Here is an 18,514-nt window from a genome sequence, read left to right as displayed (position 1 = left end):
GGTGGGACTAAAATGGCATAGATTCTCTAATGCAAAGGCCAGTACAGTCAGAGTGCATGCAGCCACGCATGTTGATGTCATGCAGAATGATCACAGGACAACACAGGCACAGGCTGGAGAAACGGTCCCTGGAGCGATGTTTGGGGTCGGTTTCAACTTGTTGCCTCCCATATCCTCTGAGTTAGTCCTCTCCACTCGGTAATTTGATTCCTCTCGTGATAATCCTGCTCTTGAGCTCTGGAAGAAGTGACAGTACCTCACGCCTCTTCACTCACTCCAGCACAAGCCATTTCCTGTGTGTGCTGTATTGATTTTCTTTTCTCTTCTGAGGACTAATGTGTTCTACAAACAGTGCCGTCAAATTTGTCTTGATGGGTGTCCGTCCACATAAATGTGTAGCTCGCAGCCCTGAGATCTTCAGATGCTTGTGGGGCGTTTGCTTGTAATGAAACTGTAAAGACTTATATTTATAGAAGTCATTTATTCTCATAATGTTTCTGTGCGTATCATCAGGACGATGGGGTATGGGCAAATTCTCCACCGGCGTGGGAATGAGGAGGACCAGGTCCACCTCAATGTGGGAGGAGTACGACATGAAGTGGATCCCAGCATGCTGCAGCGCTTCCCTCACACTCGCCTAGCACGTCTCCTCTGCTGTCAGAGCGAGGCGGCCATCCTGGAGCTGTGCGATGACTACGTCCAGGACGAGAAGGAGTACTACTTCGACAGGAATCCCCGGGTCTTCCTGTGCGTGCTCAACTTCTACCAAACGGGACGTATCCACATGATGGAAGAGGTGTGCGTTTTCTCCTTCAGCCAGGAGATCGAGTACTGGGGCATCCAGGAGGTCTACCTGAGCACCTGCTGTAACAACTGGTACCACGAGAGGAAGGACTACATCGAGGACAGGGACTGGGACATCAGGAGTGACGACATGCAGCAGCCAAGCTGCAACTCGTCCTTCGAGGAGCTCTCTGCTATTGATAAAGACCTGGAGAAGTTCAAAGGTGTCTGGTGTGCAGAGCTGAGGAGCTACATCTGGCTCAGGATGGAGGATCCCGGTCACTCCACGGCCTCCAAAGTCATCGCTGTGGCCTCCCTCAGCGTGGTCTTGACCTCTATTGTTGCCATGTGTGTCCACAGCATGCCTGAGTTCCAGCTGGTGGACGACAATGACAGGCCCATCGAGGACCCGGTCCTCTCCATCCTGGAGGTCATCTGCATCATCTGCTTTTCCACAGAGTTCATCATCAGGCTGATTGTTGCCCCCTCTCGCAGGAAGTTCCTCTCAAACCCCTTGAACATCATAGACGTCGCTTCCATTTTGCCATTTTACGCCACTTTAGCTCTGGAGACAGCGGACGAGGAGGCCGCGGAGGAGAACGAGGACCTAGAGAACGTTGGGAAAGTGGTGCAGGTTCTGCGCCTCATGCGGGTTCTCCGAATCCTCAAACTGGCTCGTCACTCCATCGGGCTGCGAGCGCTGGGTGCCACCGTGCGACACAGCTACAACGAGGTGGGTCTTCTCCTGCTCTTCCTCTCGGTGGGCATCTCCATCTTCTCTGCCCTGATCTACTTTGCGGAGAAGGAAGATGGGTCCTCAGATTTGGGGACCATCCCTTCAGGCTGGTGGTGGGCGACGATCACCATGACCACCGTCGGTTATGGTGACACCTGCCCAGTGACGTTTCCAGGGAAGATAGTGGCGACCTTGTGTATCATCTGTGGCTTGTTAGTGGTGGCTCTGCCCATCACTATCATCTTCAATAAGTTTTCAAAGTACTATCAAAGAAATAAAGCCATGGAGGGACAAGGCATCACTAAGCCGGTCAGAAAAGACCCAGAACTCCCTCATTATAACATCAGAGACCTGTTCACAGACAGCGTGTATCCCTTCATTGGCAGCATCACCTTCAGGAACAGTGTGAGCAGCGCAGGGGACGATACAGATGCCTCCAGTCTCCAGGACATCGAGGTTTATGAAAATGACACTTGTGAAAATTAGGCGACAAAATGAGAACCCTGGCATTTCAGCGAGACCCGCTCCCTTTATGACTTCTAGTCACTCCGTGCCTCTCAGGGCAGAGCCCTCCATCACTGACCCCGTCTTCCTACACTGTCTTCCTCCTGCAATTTGACAGAGATTTGTGATGGCCATTATTTGCGTTTTCCTTTTTTTTACCTAAGGGGATTCATTTGAATCATCTCTGAGGTTTGAAAGCCCATTTTCTGCTTGAGAAATCTGCAATGATGCATGTAGAGGGCCATAATGTTAATGTTTTTCAAAGTAATGTCCTGTATCGATCTGTCTGCTCGCTGAAAGTTCAGACCGAATATAAAAGTCTAGGACGACAACAACAGTTTGATATTTAGAAATGGTGTTATAATTCTCAGATGATACACAGCCTGCATGAAATAAAGTAAATTCATTTTTTATTTTAATCAGAGAGTAATGTAAATACTTTTGTAGAGTTATGCAACATCATTGATGCTGGTGAAGAGTGGCCGCACATTTCTGTCAGAGCTCAGTGGGAAGGTTTGATGCCCGGTTATTGTTATGGACAGTTGTGTTGGCATGAAATAAAACTCAGTGAATCAGAAGCGAGATGGCCTCTCATTTGTTTAAAGGCAAACAGAACATGGTATTTTGTTTTCATCTATAACCGTGTGTATAAAACGGGCAGGATTCCACATTGACGGAAACGATGGAAATCATCGAGAATGTCTTTTCTTTTGTGGTCGAATGGAGATGTAGAAGAAACTTTCTTTTCTTGTTTTCTCCCTGAAAGCATTGATTTCCTGCCTCATGTTATCATCTGTGGTTGGATGAGCTGCTGTCCCACTAGAGCCAGAGATGTAAAAAAAAACAATCACTTCTCTGCAGGGGGTCTCAAAGGTGCTCGCTCAGTTGACCAGAAGCAGCCTCACGCAAAGTCAACATCACCTGCATTTGTAAACAATGTTTCTTGAACCATTTGTGGATTTAGAGCTCAGATGGTTTATTTTCTCTTGGCTGAAATACATTGCATTAAATTGATAGAAGTGACGAGTTGAGGTTCCCATGCAAATCATAGATCGTTACTATGACCACTATCCACAAATGAAGCCAAAATATCCTAGATACAAACCATCTGGTGCCAAAGACATACAGAGCAGTTCATATACTACAGATACACAATCCTTACTTTAGAGCAGGTTATGTGCAGGCTAAATGCAGATTAACCTGAGTTACTATTAGTTCATAATATTAAATGAGTTTTGATCAGTCAGCCTCAGAGGAGCGTTTTGTAGAAGGTGATTAGCAAATTGCTTTATCCACACTTTCAGTTTTTCACTCTTGGCACATACCATTTAATGCAATGATACAGAAGAGCAATGAATTTATATGAGGGGTCACCAGATGGACTAATGAGCAAGAAATCATGTTGTGTTACTTCTAATTATGTAAATGTGCGACGTACTCCATTGACCCATCTTAATTTTAAATGCTTACAAGGCAAAAAGGTTGTGTAACATTGCAATAAAACATAAAACAAGTATTAAAGGAACAGTGCTGGATATACGATTGCTGTTCTATTAAATCATAATGGATGTAATGGTCATTACTGTTATACACACTTTGATTAATGCTCTTGTGGAAATCCTTCAACATCTAAAGACTAATCTAACATCAACATCTAAAGACTAATTAGAAAGATGTAACATGCATTCACTTTGAAGAATAGCAGTCAGTAGATTTCTAATCAGATATATAATCTTGACTGAACGTGACGGTGAAATCCTTTTGTGGAAGAATCCACCTCTCGAGTCGCGGATGAGGATCAGATGATGATGTTTTTCCCGTTCAGCGACTGCTCGTCTTTACCTCTCAGCCTCATGACTCCAGGCACTGCTGAGCGGAGTGGATTTAATGTGCCCTTACTCTGCTGTTCCTTATTATCGATTAATGACCTGTTTTTCCTCGCCGCCTTAAACATCCACCTCGCTCTCCGTCTCCCTGACTGACAAGTGACCGATCTGCCAGCTTTAAAAGAAAACTCTCCACAGAAAAAAGGTCTTTCCAAGAGAGGGAATGAGCAGCCAGCTCGTGGGATCTGGGCATGAGCATGTCCCCCTGGAAAAGATTTTGACCTTCATGGCTCAAATCTTGTGCCTCTGTTTCCTTTTTTCTTCAACTATTACTATAATTAAAATAATAAGCCTCCCTTGTTTTTAACTCTGTGAAATTTGTAAAAGAGAAAAGCCAGAATGGAATTCTTCATTAAAGTATGACCAAAAATGCTCAATGATAGGAAAACCCAACATTTGTATCTTGAATAAAACACATTATGTGGAATTGATTTGTTCCTGCAGGATTTTACATTATATCAATTTTTCATTGTTTAACACATAATTAGGAACCTGTGAAATTACAACTGTAAACTGTATCTAGAGCAGTCTCTCACTAATCTGCCAATAATCAATAATCTGTCACTTCTGTCATTTCCTTTAATGAACAAAATCGTTCCTGTAATAATTACTACACAACAGGAGAATGGATTATCACAGGTGTGGCTTTTTTCCTGGTGTGGCCCTCGGTATGTGTGAGGGAAATCATTCTTAATGCAAAGAGGGAAAAAAGCCAATTACCTGTAAAGGTCAGAGTGACTATGTCAGCACAAATGTCGTCGTTCCAGAAATGATTTGAGTTTTTTCTCAAACTTCCACTCAAGGCTTTTTCCCCCACTTGAAATGAAACAACCTTAATTTTTAAACTGAGGTGAAGTTGGCGACTACTATGCTGCTGCCGAGTCTCACACTCAGTGCTGATTTGAAGTGAGTTGTCCTTGTGCAGAATAGAGACAGTGATTTTTCTTGGCATCAGGAGCTGGGACACTTCTGCTGGGAATTAATATTAAAAAACAGCCCTGCAGAGGAGGATGGAGATAAAGCTGGGACATGGCCGCCTCTCACAAGGCTCAAATGGGTGCATGTTTGGCACCTCAAGTTTTTGAAGAGAAAAATTGTATCTCGAAAAACTCTTTTATATTTGTTTCCAGGTATGAACTTGAGCAGTGCATTACACACAAAGCCTCCGGCTCTGCGAAGGCAGGTGTCCCTGAACCTCACGCACAAGGAAAAGGTCAGTGAACGCAGTGATGAATGTGCAGAGGGAACTTTTATATTGTGTGAAATTCTGCAACATTCCGACGCATCAGCTTCTTTGTGAGTTCACACTTTGCTATTTGGTTGCACCACACAGTACATCTTGGTTGTCAATTAGTTAACTCACCTGTTTAGATTAAAGAGAACAAGGGTAAGAAGGTTGAGTTAGCTTTAATATTAAATATCAATCAACTGCCTTCGTCAGTATAAGATGTTTGGTTTTGATCTACAAAGAAGATGAAATTTACAGTTGTGCATTTCACACCAGGAATACTGCACTGCGGTTGTATGCCTCCCCGAGCCAGTGCAGTTTCTGTCTTCATAAAACAAATGCTCCAGATTTATATAAGGTCACTGTGACCTTTAAACACTGAAATCTAATTGGTTCTTTAAGTCCAACTGACAAATGTTCAAAACTTGAAGAAATTCCCTCAATGTACTCTTATATCCCAGTCAAGAGGCCAAAGACATGATTGGTGAGGCCACGGTGACCTTGACCTTTGACCTTATGGCTTGCCAAAATCAAATCAGTTCATCCTTCACTTCAAGTGAATGTTTCTGTCAAACCTGAAAGGATTTCCTCAAGCCCTTCTGGAGATATTGCATTGACAGGGCAAACAGATTTGCTTTTTAATGTCACAGTGACCTCGACCTTTGACCTTTGACTACTCAAAGCTTATCAGCGCATTCAGGAAGGGACTGTTTAAATCCCTCAAGGAGTTCTTTAGATATCGCTTTCACAAGAATGAAACACATATTGCCTCAAATTACAATATCTCAAATTACAAAACAATGACATGATGCTAATGCTAATGACTGTACACAGCTAAGGAAGCTAACGTAGCTGACAAAACTATCTTTACAGTGAGTTTCATTAAGTGTGGTTATTGTGTTGATTAAAAACTTGTGTTTAACTCAGATAAAAACAACACAATACCTCACTAGACAGCAGTTGTGAACTTTACACACAAATCTAGTGATGGATTAACTGGAGAAACCAGATCAGCTTTAACTGAGAGAACATCAGTCACTGAGCAATTTAAAAAAACGATGTCATCTGAGGCCAGCGAGGTGGTTTCTGCTGGAGTGTTATGAAGCCGTGTGCTTCATTATAATTACCTTACTCTGAAAAGACAACACTTACATGTGTAAATAGTTAATGAGCTGGACCATGAGTCTGTGACGCCTCTCTGGGAGAGAGAAGATGGGTTTTTATGTGTTTCCCAAACTGAATGAAAGTCTGTACGAACCCCAGCTGGAGACGGTTTGGGTACTTCCATGACCCCCCCCCCCCCACATAAATTGTGAGCTAATTTATAATGTTTTGATCAGAGTCATTAACGGATCAGTTTCACTCAGCCCCAGCAGCTGTGTGGCAGCAGCTCAGGGTCACAAATAACAAAGAAACCACTTTGTTTATATTTCGATCCTGCTTTTCTCCCTCAGGCTGGTTTATTACACCGAGGCTGGATGGACCTGGTTACTGCTACTGTCCATAATCATCTATTGCTCTGACAGAGGTTGAGTTTTCCAGTGGGCAACAACAATAATCTGCCGTAATTCAGTCGGACATTTAACCCTGTTTGCTCTAGTTTCTACTTGACCACTCCTCTGAATTTCTGAAAAAACAGTTTTACGTCATAAACAGAAATTTATTTAATATTTATTTTTGGAGCGACAAGCACATGTACCAACATACCACACCATATATAGCCCAAGCTAGTCTTCAACACCAGTCCCTAGATGGTACTTTACACAAATATACACAATAAGCAGGAAAACCATTGGCACAAATACCAATGCGATTAAAAACACCATAAAAACAAAGGGGAAGTCAACTAACTCATTTTGAGAACAGGACCAGTACGTCCTTGAAAACTGAAATTAGAAATAAAGTCAGTCATTTGTGGTGAGTTTGATAATAAGGACATTTCATGAAATACTCGTATAATTCGATCTGGTGAAACTCAAGGTCCACTCATTAATTTAACATGAAGCTTTCAGACGTACGACAAGATCTTCATCTGCTGATGGAGTTTGCTCGATCTTTGCAGCGTTGATAATTCAATCAAAGTACTTTAAGGACTTTGTGATCGTGTTGGCTCAAAGGTTAAAGCCCATTAAGTTCAGGGAAATTAGCCGATCCATCGCCAGCTAACTCTATCCGCTAATGAAGACTGTAGTAGATAGATCTTGAATTAGAAACATCTGTGTTTTCTTTCAAGATTTAATTACATTCCCACACACAAGCAAAAAAACATCTGGACGTGAAACTAAATGTGGTAATTGGTGAACATGGCCCAAACAGCACATAACACATTTGGGCCTACTTTGGTGGGCAGGATGTGGGATGTTGGTCAAATCTGCACCAAAACAAGTTTGTAAGTGTGTTCATGAAATAGCTTTATTATATTAGACCTATAGAAGAACAAATTGACCCCGTTGGATTAAAAACAAGAGTAAATTAAGTATCTCATTTAAATTTGATAATTAAACAATGAAAAAAGCAAGTTATTCTCATCCGGATTATTCCAGTTTGGCCAAAAATTAATTGCCAGTTAAAGCCAGTTTCACCCTCACCTCACCTTGGATACTGCAGTGTGACCTATCCCATTAAGAACATGGGGATGACTTGAGCATTTCAATTAGCCGCGTTGATCCATGCCTTTTGTCCAGCATTAAAATCGCTCCCAGGGAACCTTCAGTAATTACGGAGGCCGAGATAAGATGGATAATCTGATGTCCCAAGTGTTGCCGGTGTCCCTTCTCCCAGGGACACAGATTCAGGCCTGTACATAGTCTGACCTCACCACTCACAGCAGCAGCAGCTCCACTGGGACCTCTGGTATTTGCCTGCGCAGACAGAATCTGTTTAATGGTTGTGTGGACGGGTTACATGAGGATACAGTCTAAGCACTAAACGACGAGAGCTTAATGTTTGTATATAATGATATACAAACACTACGCATACATATCTTTCCTTCTGTTACACCGTAAGACATTTTTAGTTAATTGTAATCATGTAATTTTTGCACTATCTGACAATATCAAATTATTTTTATTGGTTAATTGTATTTTTCAATTAGGATTTAAAGCCGTTTTCAGTCATTAACGCCAGAAAATGTCCGGAAAATTGGTTCTAGATATTTTGCCTCATATATGAAGGATGCAGCAGGAGATTGTTGAGTCAGGGAAACTTTATTTAGATACTGGAATTCAAAATAAAGTGTTGAGCATTGGATTTTTTTCCTGCACATCACATAATTGAATTGATTTCTGTGTAACTCCTTAATGCATAAGCTATTTAGTCAGAAATCAAAAATAGCAAACCACATACTGTTCTGATCTGATGTGTTATTTCCTGTAAGCGACTTGTAAACAGCGGTAAACCATATTTCTGCTGCAGATTCAACCGTTATTTGGGGAACTCAATAACCACTACACACTTTCTTTGTATGAACAGTTTTCCCACCACAAGATTCCAATGTTGCACATTTTACATCCTTTCAATTAATGTTTATGTGATATTTTATCAACTGTTGTCCAACTGTATAAACAGAGTGTATTCATAAACACGTATTATAAATTAATTTGCGTATTATTTATTATGTCTTTTACAGCAGGTACAACGAAAGGCCGTCGTGATTTAGTATTTGTTGAAAGATGGAAAGAGATGCAGAATCTCTCTTGCTGTTAATCACTGGCTAACAAGCATTATATGAATTAGATTTACATTTCATTATTGTGATCCAGAGTAACAGAGTGCTGATCCGGGCCAGAACCGGCCCGAGTGAAGATAAAGAGGGTGGGATGAAAAATGTTGAGTACATTGCCACGGCTCTTAGCTCAGATGATGAACCGATGCACTTCGCCATCCATGGAGAGTTGCAATGGAGGGAGCGAGGATTTAATGGAGGCAGTAAAAGAGGGCAAGAGGGCTCCAAGTCCTGCTAATGAATCAAAGGGAGGAGGAGGAGGAAGAGGAGGAGGAGGAGGAGGAGGAAGGGAGGGAGCCTTCATTCTGCGTGTGGCTGCACCGCTACAGCAAGCGAAGCACATTTACTATAAAGAGTGCAGACAGAGATTGGCCCTTTGTGTTTTTATCGGGAGCAAATTTTGAGTCCGTGGAATTGATCCTTGAAATCAGATTACAAATCAGAAAAATAAGATGGCTTGAAAGAAATTGTGATTTCTTCTAGGGCCAAAGATGATTCTCTTTATAAACAATGGCTGATTCATTCTAAAACAACAGAAAACATTTAAAACAACCAGACATTTAATTTAATACTCTCACCGATATCTTGTTATCTGTGTTTTAATTTGTTGTTATAGTCTTGGTCTGTATAAAATTATTTCGGACGCATTTGACCAAAGTGAAGTCAGGTTTATCGATAAAGCACATTTAAAACAACCAATAATTTATTTGAATTAAATTAAATTAAATAAAAACAAATATATTAAAATAAAAAAGCGGTTTAAAACAACTTAAGGTCACGAGACGACACAATGGAGCCTCTTGAGTCAGTTGGTCGGTGAATCTGAGAGAAGTGGGAGTGGAGGAGGAAGCAGAAAGAACCACAGCCCTTAGAAGATAAAGAGCCCAAAGAAATAAACAGTTTCTTGGAGTGATTAGCTCCAGAAACTCAATGTAATAAGTTTATCCGAACTAGGCCGAGCTCGGGGCTAAACCAGATTAGCAATTTGCGAATCGCCAATCACAGAACTGCTGCAACAAACCAAGCCCCAACTGATGATGCTTCCGACAAGAGCATTTGGAAAATAAGCAACAAAGAAAAGAAAAACACAAAAGTCACACTTTAACATGAAATGCATGATTTTCATTAATGATAAAAAACCATTCACTTTGAAAATTAGGTTTTTCTGTGATTTTTTTACGGCAGCTGCAGTTTACATTGCCTCCTGTCCGTGCTGTGTAATGCATGTGCTCTGTGATTGTGTCCACTCAGCCCTTCACTGCATCAATAAAAAGCCTTTAATTAAAAAATCAATGAGCTCCATTGGATTCTGCTTTAGCTGAAGTTTATTTAGTTTCATGCATGATGGGATGAGATCTGTGTCTGATGCATCGTTTGATTTATGCCGATCCGGTGCATTTGTTTTCAGGGCAGCAGCTACAACGAGTGAGAGAGTTTTCAGCTGTTGTACATGGAATAAGACAAATAGATCTGTTTCATAAAGTTAATATGGATGATGTTCCTATTATGATCGCTGCTTTAAATCATAGCAGAAAGGGAAAAAATTAGACACGTTAATTGCAAAGTTTTAGGGAGGTTAGGATCAATATCTATGAAGAAGAGATGAAAATAGAAAGGTGTAAATATTCATTGGTAAAAAATAAATAGTGCATCTCAAACGCCCCCTGTTGGCTGGCTGCTGTATGGATAATAAACAGAGCCTCCTCCGCGTTAGTGAACGGGACATGGACCACACAAACTTGTCAAAGTGCAAGTTGAACACAATTTGCTCAAAGATGGTTTCTGTCTCCGATTGCCCGAAGATGGCAGCCTTTATGTCCTGGACATTTTGGCTTCCTCTCTACAAGTAGTGGGAGGAAGTGGAGTCGTGTCGTTCATCTTTATTTACAGCCTGTGTAAATAAAAACAATGAGTGTGTCGGTAGCTGATGGATGTGGCTCAACGAAGACAATCAGCAAATCCCACTCCAGCAACGAGGAAGTGAATGAGCTTGACTTTAACTCTAACGGTGACAAAGTGCCACGTAGAGTTGCACCTCCCACATAATTACAATGACGATGGTGAACGGAGGAAACGCCGTCTCCAGAAAAGTTTGGTCCTGAGTCCTCGGTTTCTTCTTCTCCCTCCACGTTTTGTCTTCCTGTTTTTCAAACTGACTCTCGAACTCTCGGGTTGCGTGTCACTTACAAGCAGCGTCGCCTTTTCGAGGCGTCGATGTGACATTAAAATGGAAATCGACTCAGCGAGCCGTCAGACCCGGCGCACTTAACGAAAGCTCTGAAGTCATCAGTCAGTGAGTAATTGGCCGCTTCATTGCTAAGCATTATTGTGCCCCAGCGATTGCTTTGATTAGCCCGGGATGACCTTTCGTTCAATCGATCTGTGGATTTTATTTCTCGCCGGTTGACTTATGCTGCTATGAATCTTTTTCGACGAGGTGAGAGTTCACGTATCTACAGCATTGCACTTTCAATTTGCTCTTCCCTAATTGTGGTCATTTGTGTGCACTGGTTTCTGTGGGATCTCATAACACGTGATACCTGAAAACAGCCGTGTCATTTAAAATAAACCACATCCTGCTCTGTTGCTCTGGTCTGATGATCCATAAAATTATTTTTGGGGATCTGGCCAAAGTGATTAATCAGTTAAGCTGAGGTATCCTGCTTTGTCTCTTTGAGGAAATGGGCCTGGATGTGAAAGAAGCTCCTCGAATGTTGTCAGTGAGATATTGATTCGCATTCGCTTGATTAATTTAAAGTTTCTAATGTAATGTTTTTCCCACGCACTTCAGCAAAGTCTCTTAACGGGAGGAAATTCTGTTGAAAGAGCTTGTTTCAAATCATGATGAGCAGAAGTGGCACAGAACCATTAAAGCCTTTTTAACGACGATTGTAAAGCAACTAAATTAGCTGATTTTTGAAAGATGTAATTTATGAAAAATAGTTAGAACTTGAATTCTAAGGTTCCCGTAAGTTGTGTTTTTTCAGCAAATTCAAAAGCAGACTCACAGATGATCCTGTTTCCTCTGATATCGTGTGTTTATCGCAGGTAACTGTTTTTTTTGCTTCATCATCATCCAGTGAATTATACCACATTAATAATTAATAAATTGATCGACACACCTGAAGACGGTGCTAGGACCTCGCAGAATATTCCGCATGACATGTTTCCAAAATCCATACACTCACCAAATCTGTGCAGCTGCATAGAACAAGCCTTGTTGTTTATGTCGGGGGTGCAGATAGCGACGTTATTGAAGTTGTCAGTTCAATTTAAATAAGAGGCTGAACAAGAGTCTCTCAGCGTAATGGACAGCGACAGCGTGTTTACCTGAGTGTGTAAACAGAGGGGGCGACGCTCGGACCCAGCAATTGACTCCTCTAATAACACGCCGGCTGCAAGAGGCTGAAATAATGGCCTTGTGTGCTCATTAGGAGATAATAAGTCTGATTTGAATCGTGCTGAGGCTCTGCTGGAAACTATGCTATTGATCGGAGGCACAATAAAGTGAAGCCACAAGTGGATCTGTCTGGTATCGCCTCTCTGCATTCAAACGTGCGAAAACAGCAACACTCAAAATGTTATACCTTATTAAAGGTGGAAAATCCATTTACTATTAAATCATATATTTTACCTCTTTATTGTGTTGAAGTAATTGTATCAATATACTGTTGAATTTAACTGTTGTCGAAAATATAAAAATACTTGTTTTCTTATTGCTCTGTATTCATGTAAGCTTTTATATAATTTTATAGAAACACAGTGCAAATTTCATATTTATATTTTCTATCTTTACATTTTCTTTTCATTTGTCATAGTTTGTCCCGTGTGTCAATTTCCACCTTGAGGGATGAATAAAGTATTTTGTATTGTATTGTTTCATATTGTATCGCACTAGTATACCACTATAACTAGTATAGTGTTGTATTGTGTTGTATCGTTTTGTATTGGTTCATATTGTATAGTTTTGTAATCGTAACCTTTCATATTGTATCATTATTTATTATTTTGCATCGTATCTTGTTGTTTTGTATCGTTTCATATATCAAATCATCTAATTTCATATTGTCAAATTTCATTTATCGTTTCGTATGATCTCATCTTGTATCGAATTTCGTATCATATGATTACCACATCATTTCATATCATATCATATCATTTCGTTGTGCATCATTTCATATAGCAACACAAGATAAGACACGATTCCACTGCTAACACAGCACTCTACTGCCAGTCAATGTTTCACGTTAATGAAAACTCCTTCATTGTTACTGTTGTTCTTTAATCGTCTAATGCTGTTTGCTAAGTGTCGCTCTGTGGCTGGTTTCATGGACACGTGGTTTGTGAGGCAGAATGTTGTCCAGAGAAGGAGGAATTCATACGTCCATGAATTCCTCCTTCTCTGGACAATTAGCTCACTAACTCAGAAGTGTATCTTTTTAATGTACTCGGGATATTATGGTCACAACAACGATAAACGACAATTAAAACTCAGTGGCCTGATTGATTGTTTTGCAGAAATACGCCTGTAGGCTCATTTAAAGGACTTTACTATATGTTTTAACCCATTCAATTCAATATGTCAGAGATTATAAATCAGTCCAGGAACAAATAACCTTCTAAGACACTGAAAAAGTAAGTATCCTTACCCGGTGATCATTAATTCTTTAGTCAATATTACATTATTGTTACCTATTAAAGTTGTTTCAAGCAAATCTGTCATTAAAATAAAATCAGAGGCATCATCCTGGTAGATTAGTGCGGAGGTTAGAAACCACTGATTAATCAATATATAATAAGGCTGATTGATCAGAGTCGGTCCAGACTGTTAGGATGGAAAAGAAACAAGTTCTAGATTTAATGGAAGCGCAAGAAAATAAAGTCCAATAAAGTCGTACCATAGCAAGAATATAAACACGCTAGATAAAATAGATTTTATGTATTTTGTCTTCCGCAGCTCTGGAGGAGATTTGTTAAGTCTGAGAAAAATAACCCTAATCACGTCGTCAGCTTTATCTCCGTTAAGGCTGGAACAGTCTATTACAAACATCACCGACTGGAGGGTTGAAACAAACTGAAGTCCAATGAAAAGATGCCATTGTTTTTCATCATGGGAAATTTATTGCATGTGGTTGACCAAGCAGAGGTTTCACTTTATTGTCCATCCAATCAGCAGCATCCTTCTCATTGGTGCCTGTGGGGTTTTGCTAGACGTTTTAGCTTTAACGAGCTATTCTACTAACTTAACAATGTAACACTGAAACTTTCCTTGGAAGCAGCAGTGGTTCCTCCTCGAAGCAGCAGTGTGCAGCTCTCAGAACTACTTGTTCGTTAATGGAGCTCTGGCTGCGAGCCTGGATCGATCACGGAGCCTTAAAGCTGAAGAACTCCCAATTTCAGAACAAATCAGGACCCTAACTCTGGTTTACAGCAGAGCCTGATGTCGGCTGACGCCCTGCTCCATCACGCCAGGATGTACAAGGCCTAGGGGGGGGGGGAACGGGAGTGGCCGACAAGGGAGGGGGGGGCAAGTGGACGCAGGACGAACACAGAAGGCAGTGAATCACGCAGATAAATCAGAGCATCCGGGCCACTACATCACCCCCCCCCCCCCCCTCCGAGAGGAGGAGGCTGGATGTTGATGACTTTGTGATGGATGACGGATTCAGTATCCATCAGACCTGCACATGGATCACAGCGAGATGGGACGGAACATTGGCAGAGCTGAACTGTCGGCTCAGGGCTTTGAGTGAAACATCCCTGAGGCACAGAGAAAAGAAAACGCTTACGTGGTTTTATGTAGATCATCTGTGAGCTCAGTGGGGCGTCGGCTCGGTTGGGGTTATTTATCATATACAAATATCTTTAAAATGACCTCAGATGGATGTAACTGTAGAGTTTGTTTTATTAAAAATACATTATAAGCTGATTAACAAGTAGAAGACGGAGGTAGTGGAGGCTAAACCCACACTTTAATGTGCTGACTTCTCTTCTCAAGATAAGTAACCTTTGACGTCCAAATAAATCTTTGAAAATTAATAGTAAACAGAGGCTTCAACAGAACGTAGACGAGGAGAGAGTCTGTGGAACGAAACAAATTAATGCTTCTCAGTTTGGTCGGTGGTAAGAACACGTCATTGGCAAATGTTAAAAGCTTTCCATTATTTATTAAGGATATTGAATAATAAGACTAAAGATGCCAGTTTACTCCGTCACAACCATCAACTGTTTAAAGATGGACAACATCTAGTGTCTCGATCACCCCCTGGTGGCTGGCTGCAGTTCAGGTCATAACCCCCGCCTCCTCTATGTTAGTGGATGGGACATGGAGTTGAAGTCAAATTAACTTTTCTCAAATTTGGTTTCTATCATTTGAGGTAGTGTAAACGCGTTGTGTACGGTCAGAACTAATCTTTGGAAATACCTGGTTTTCTTTCAGTATAGTGGAAGGAAGCAGAAACACGTCTTATACATAAAAATCAAGCTAACGTTACATGAAGATTGCCAGTAGGTGTGAACGTTAGTAAGATATCTTTGTATGTTGGCGATATGCAACCTATCCCAGGTGCACCCTGCCTATCGCCCCAATGTCAGACGGGATTGGCTCCAGCTCCCCCGGACCCCTCAGAGGACAAGCGGTGTAGACAACGGCTGGATGGATGATAAGATAAGCTTCATATCAGATGCAGCCCCCAGGTGAGGGGGAGGTGGGAAAGAGAATTTAATGTTGCTGGAACTCTGAGACTAATTTAAACAGAGGGATTTACGGTCCATCTGTGCAGTAGCAACGTTAGCGAAGCTGGACCCATGAGCCCCGTCCTCCCCCACACTAAAGTCACTCATTGCTTATTAAAGCAGACACCCTTCTTTGTTGTGAGTCTGCAGAACAAGCATATTGGGAGGCCACCTTTCTGAAATTAGAAATTACCCATGAGTGAAAGAGGTGACGGCTGATGCTCTGCCAAACACACTCCCACACTGTAAGTGCTCCCAGTTCAGTCGTCCTCTCCTAAGTCCTGCCAACCGTCCCATAGGAGAACAAGAGCTTCTGGCTCATCCTCACAGAGTCACTGCTTTAACGAAGGCAGCCTCCACACAAGGGCAATATTTCCTGCTACACTATAATAAGACAGCCTTGTTTCATTAGAAATGGTCAAAAGAACGCCACAAAAACACATGTGCATCTAGTAGTGACCCTGTGATCAATTTTTTTTTAATTGAACAGTGTTTGCTTTTAGCTTCTGGAAGCAGTTAATAAATGTTTGCCATATCAGGTAGCCTCCTTAAATGCCAGATGATCATAAGTTAAGTCTGTTGTCTTTTTAACTGTCTTTCATGCCTCACGTAGAGAATTCAAACTTTTTATCATCCAAACAAGCAACAAATCATCAAACTGAACTTGACTGAAAAGTGATAACTTGTATTTACACTATTTGTTTCAGTCCATGTTCCATCCACTAACATGGAGGAGGCTAGGTTTAATGAACTCTACTGCAGCAACCGGTGGATCGAGACACTTTGGCTTCACCTCTGAGGAGCAGTCGTATCGTGCATCTTTATTTAAAGTATTTCCCACGATACAATACTCAGCCCCCTGCTGATACATTGATCCTACTGAACAACACATCAGAACCTTTTCCTTTAAAATCTGTGTTTCTCACGTCTTTGTCAGGACAGTTTCTACTGACGTGAGCGACGTATCCACCTCGGCAAGACAGTAAATAAGCATATTGCCTCGAATATTGATCTATTCCTTTAAGCTGCTGGACATCGATATCAGCCGTCAGCGATGACTTGATGGACAAAATGTCATCTTGTTAAAGCTGAAACCCGAACCTCCTCACTCAGAGCCGGATGCACCACCTCCCACAATCATCTTGTGTGTTCCATTAAAACAAGACACATAAATCACACGTAACCTGACATGTCCGACTCAATCACAACCACCCTGTGTTTCTGGGGCCTCCCAGTCCTGCTGCAATGGGGGCAACTGATCCATAGTGGAGGGAAAGGGATTTGCATAAACGTGCGGTGGAGCTGCTGACTGCAGCCGAAAAACGCTGACAGATGCTTTTAATTCCATTAAGCGAGCTCCTGTGTGAGGATAGAGTCGCAGCTAATGTATGGCACAGCGAGCGGCTCCTTTATGCCGTCAGCACTGCACCTGACTCTAACATGGTGGAGAGCTGCGGATAAGGATGACAGGCAGACGACCAATCAAAGCGAGAGGTGTCACAGGTCGCGGGGGTCAGCCGGGCCGATTACACCCCTCAAGGCCATTGACCACAGATTGGAATTGAGCTGAGTGGGTTGTCAGTTATATGGCGTCATAGTCGTTAAACCAAGTGATTCTGGTTCGGCACCAAGGACGGCGTGATGTAAGCAATGCTGGAGCTATTACGTGTGTTATATATGGCAGAAGGTCTTCTGAGGGAGTTAAAGAGAAGCTGACACTTTATTTCATTTTGATTTTATGGAAGGATTTCAGTTCAAAAGCTGTAAATGAGCCCGATTGGAAGATTTTTACTCGATGTAAATGAATCAAGACAGCAGACACATCCTCGTTCATCACTACTACCTTTACTCCTGCAATACTTTTACTTTCTACGTTGTTTTTATGGTTAGTGTACAAAAAATGAATGTACCCATTCGATCCAAAGATTTTCTGAAGCCTTTATAAAGGATTTAGGGACAAATACATTTTATCTTATCTTATTTTATCTTGTCTTTTGTATCGTATCATATCAAAGCGTATTTTATCATATCTTATCATATAATATAATATCGTAGTGTATCGTGTAATATTCTTATCGTATCATATCTTATTGTGTTTCCTTATTTAAATGTAACTTCAAACCTCAATGATTCATTATCTCCATCCTCTCATTTATTTCCACCCTGTGGCCTCAGTTTCTTTATGTGTATTTACTGCAAGAATGACATTGACCTGCAGCCTCACGGGTCACATCCAGAAAATGATCAAAGTTTTACATCTGAATGGCCGATCATAAATAACCTTGGTGCACTTTTCAGGTTTAACCTCGGCCGTGCCGGAGAGGAACCATCGATCTCCTCGTTTGTCTTCCAGACATTCTGTGACATTGATCCAGGGTTCTGCCTTTTGTCTCCGTCACTCTGCACCAGTCTTCTTTGCAATGTCTTCATTTTCTGCTCCCTCTCGCTAACCTGTTTTACTGTGTCCACTCCACCGCAGAGCTGGCTTTTCAGAGGGGACCTCATTACCAGACCTGGGGCATCCATGAACAGTTGTGAAGACATTCATGGTCCCCAGAGGATGAGTCCTGCTGATGATGGTGGCCCTTGACTTGTCCTCTAGAGCCACCGTGAGATGATGCAACAACAGCTGGATTCACATGGAATCTGGAGACCTTCATGGTCCCCAGAGGATGAATCATGATAACTCATTAACTGATTCACTAGCTGTTATTGTAGCAGGTTATATCAGGTTAAATGTTTAGTCTGGTTTATGAACCACTACCTGCAAAGCCAATGACATTCCCATCAACCTCAGCTTGTTTAACTAAAGTATACCTCCTGTACATCAGCACGTTCAGATTTTTAGTGTTTAACTCAAAGTACTGCGCCCACTAAATACAGCCTCACGACACAGCTACTGACTCTAGCAATATACA

General features: G+C 41.6%; 1 protein-coding gene across 1 annotated transcript; it reads left to right on the top strand.

The window, feature by feature from the left end:
- Positions 1-517: 517 nt before the first annotated feature.
- LOC133973661 (potassium voltage-gated channel subfamily S member 3-like) lies at positions 518-2,523 on the top strand. Its single transcript, XM_062411655.1, has one exon. The coding sequence runs from the start codon at positions 518-520 to the stop codon at positions 2,003-2,005; it is 1,488 nt and encodes a 495-aa protein (XP_062267639.1). The 3' UTR covers positions 2,006-2,523.
- Positions 2,524-18,514: the final 15,991 nt, after the last annotated feature.

The sequence above is a fragment of the Platichthys flesus genome, chromosome 18 (assembly GCF_949316205.1).
Source record: "Platichthys flesus chromosome 18, fPlaFle2.1, whole genome shotgun sequence".
NCBI lineage: Eukaryota > Metazoa > Chordata > Actinopteri > Pleuronectiformes > Pleuronectidae > Platichthys > Platichthys flesus.
This window is presented reverse-complemented; position numbering and strand designations above follow the sequence as displayed.

Coding starts and splice junctions, on each gene's coding strand:
- LOC133973661 (XM_062411655.1), top strand. CDS start 518: ATGGGGTATGGGCAAATTCTCCACCGGCGTGGGAATGAGGAGGACCAG.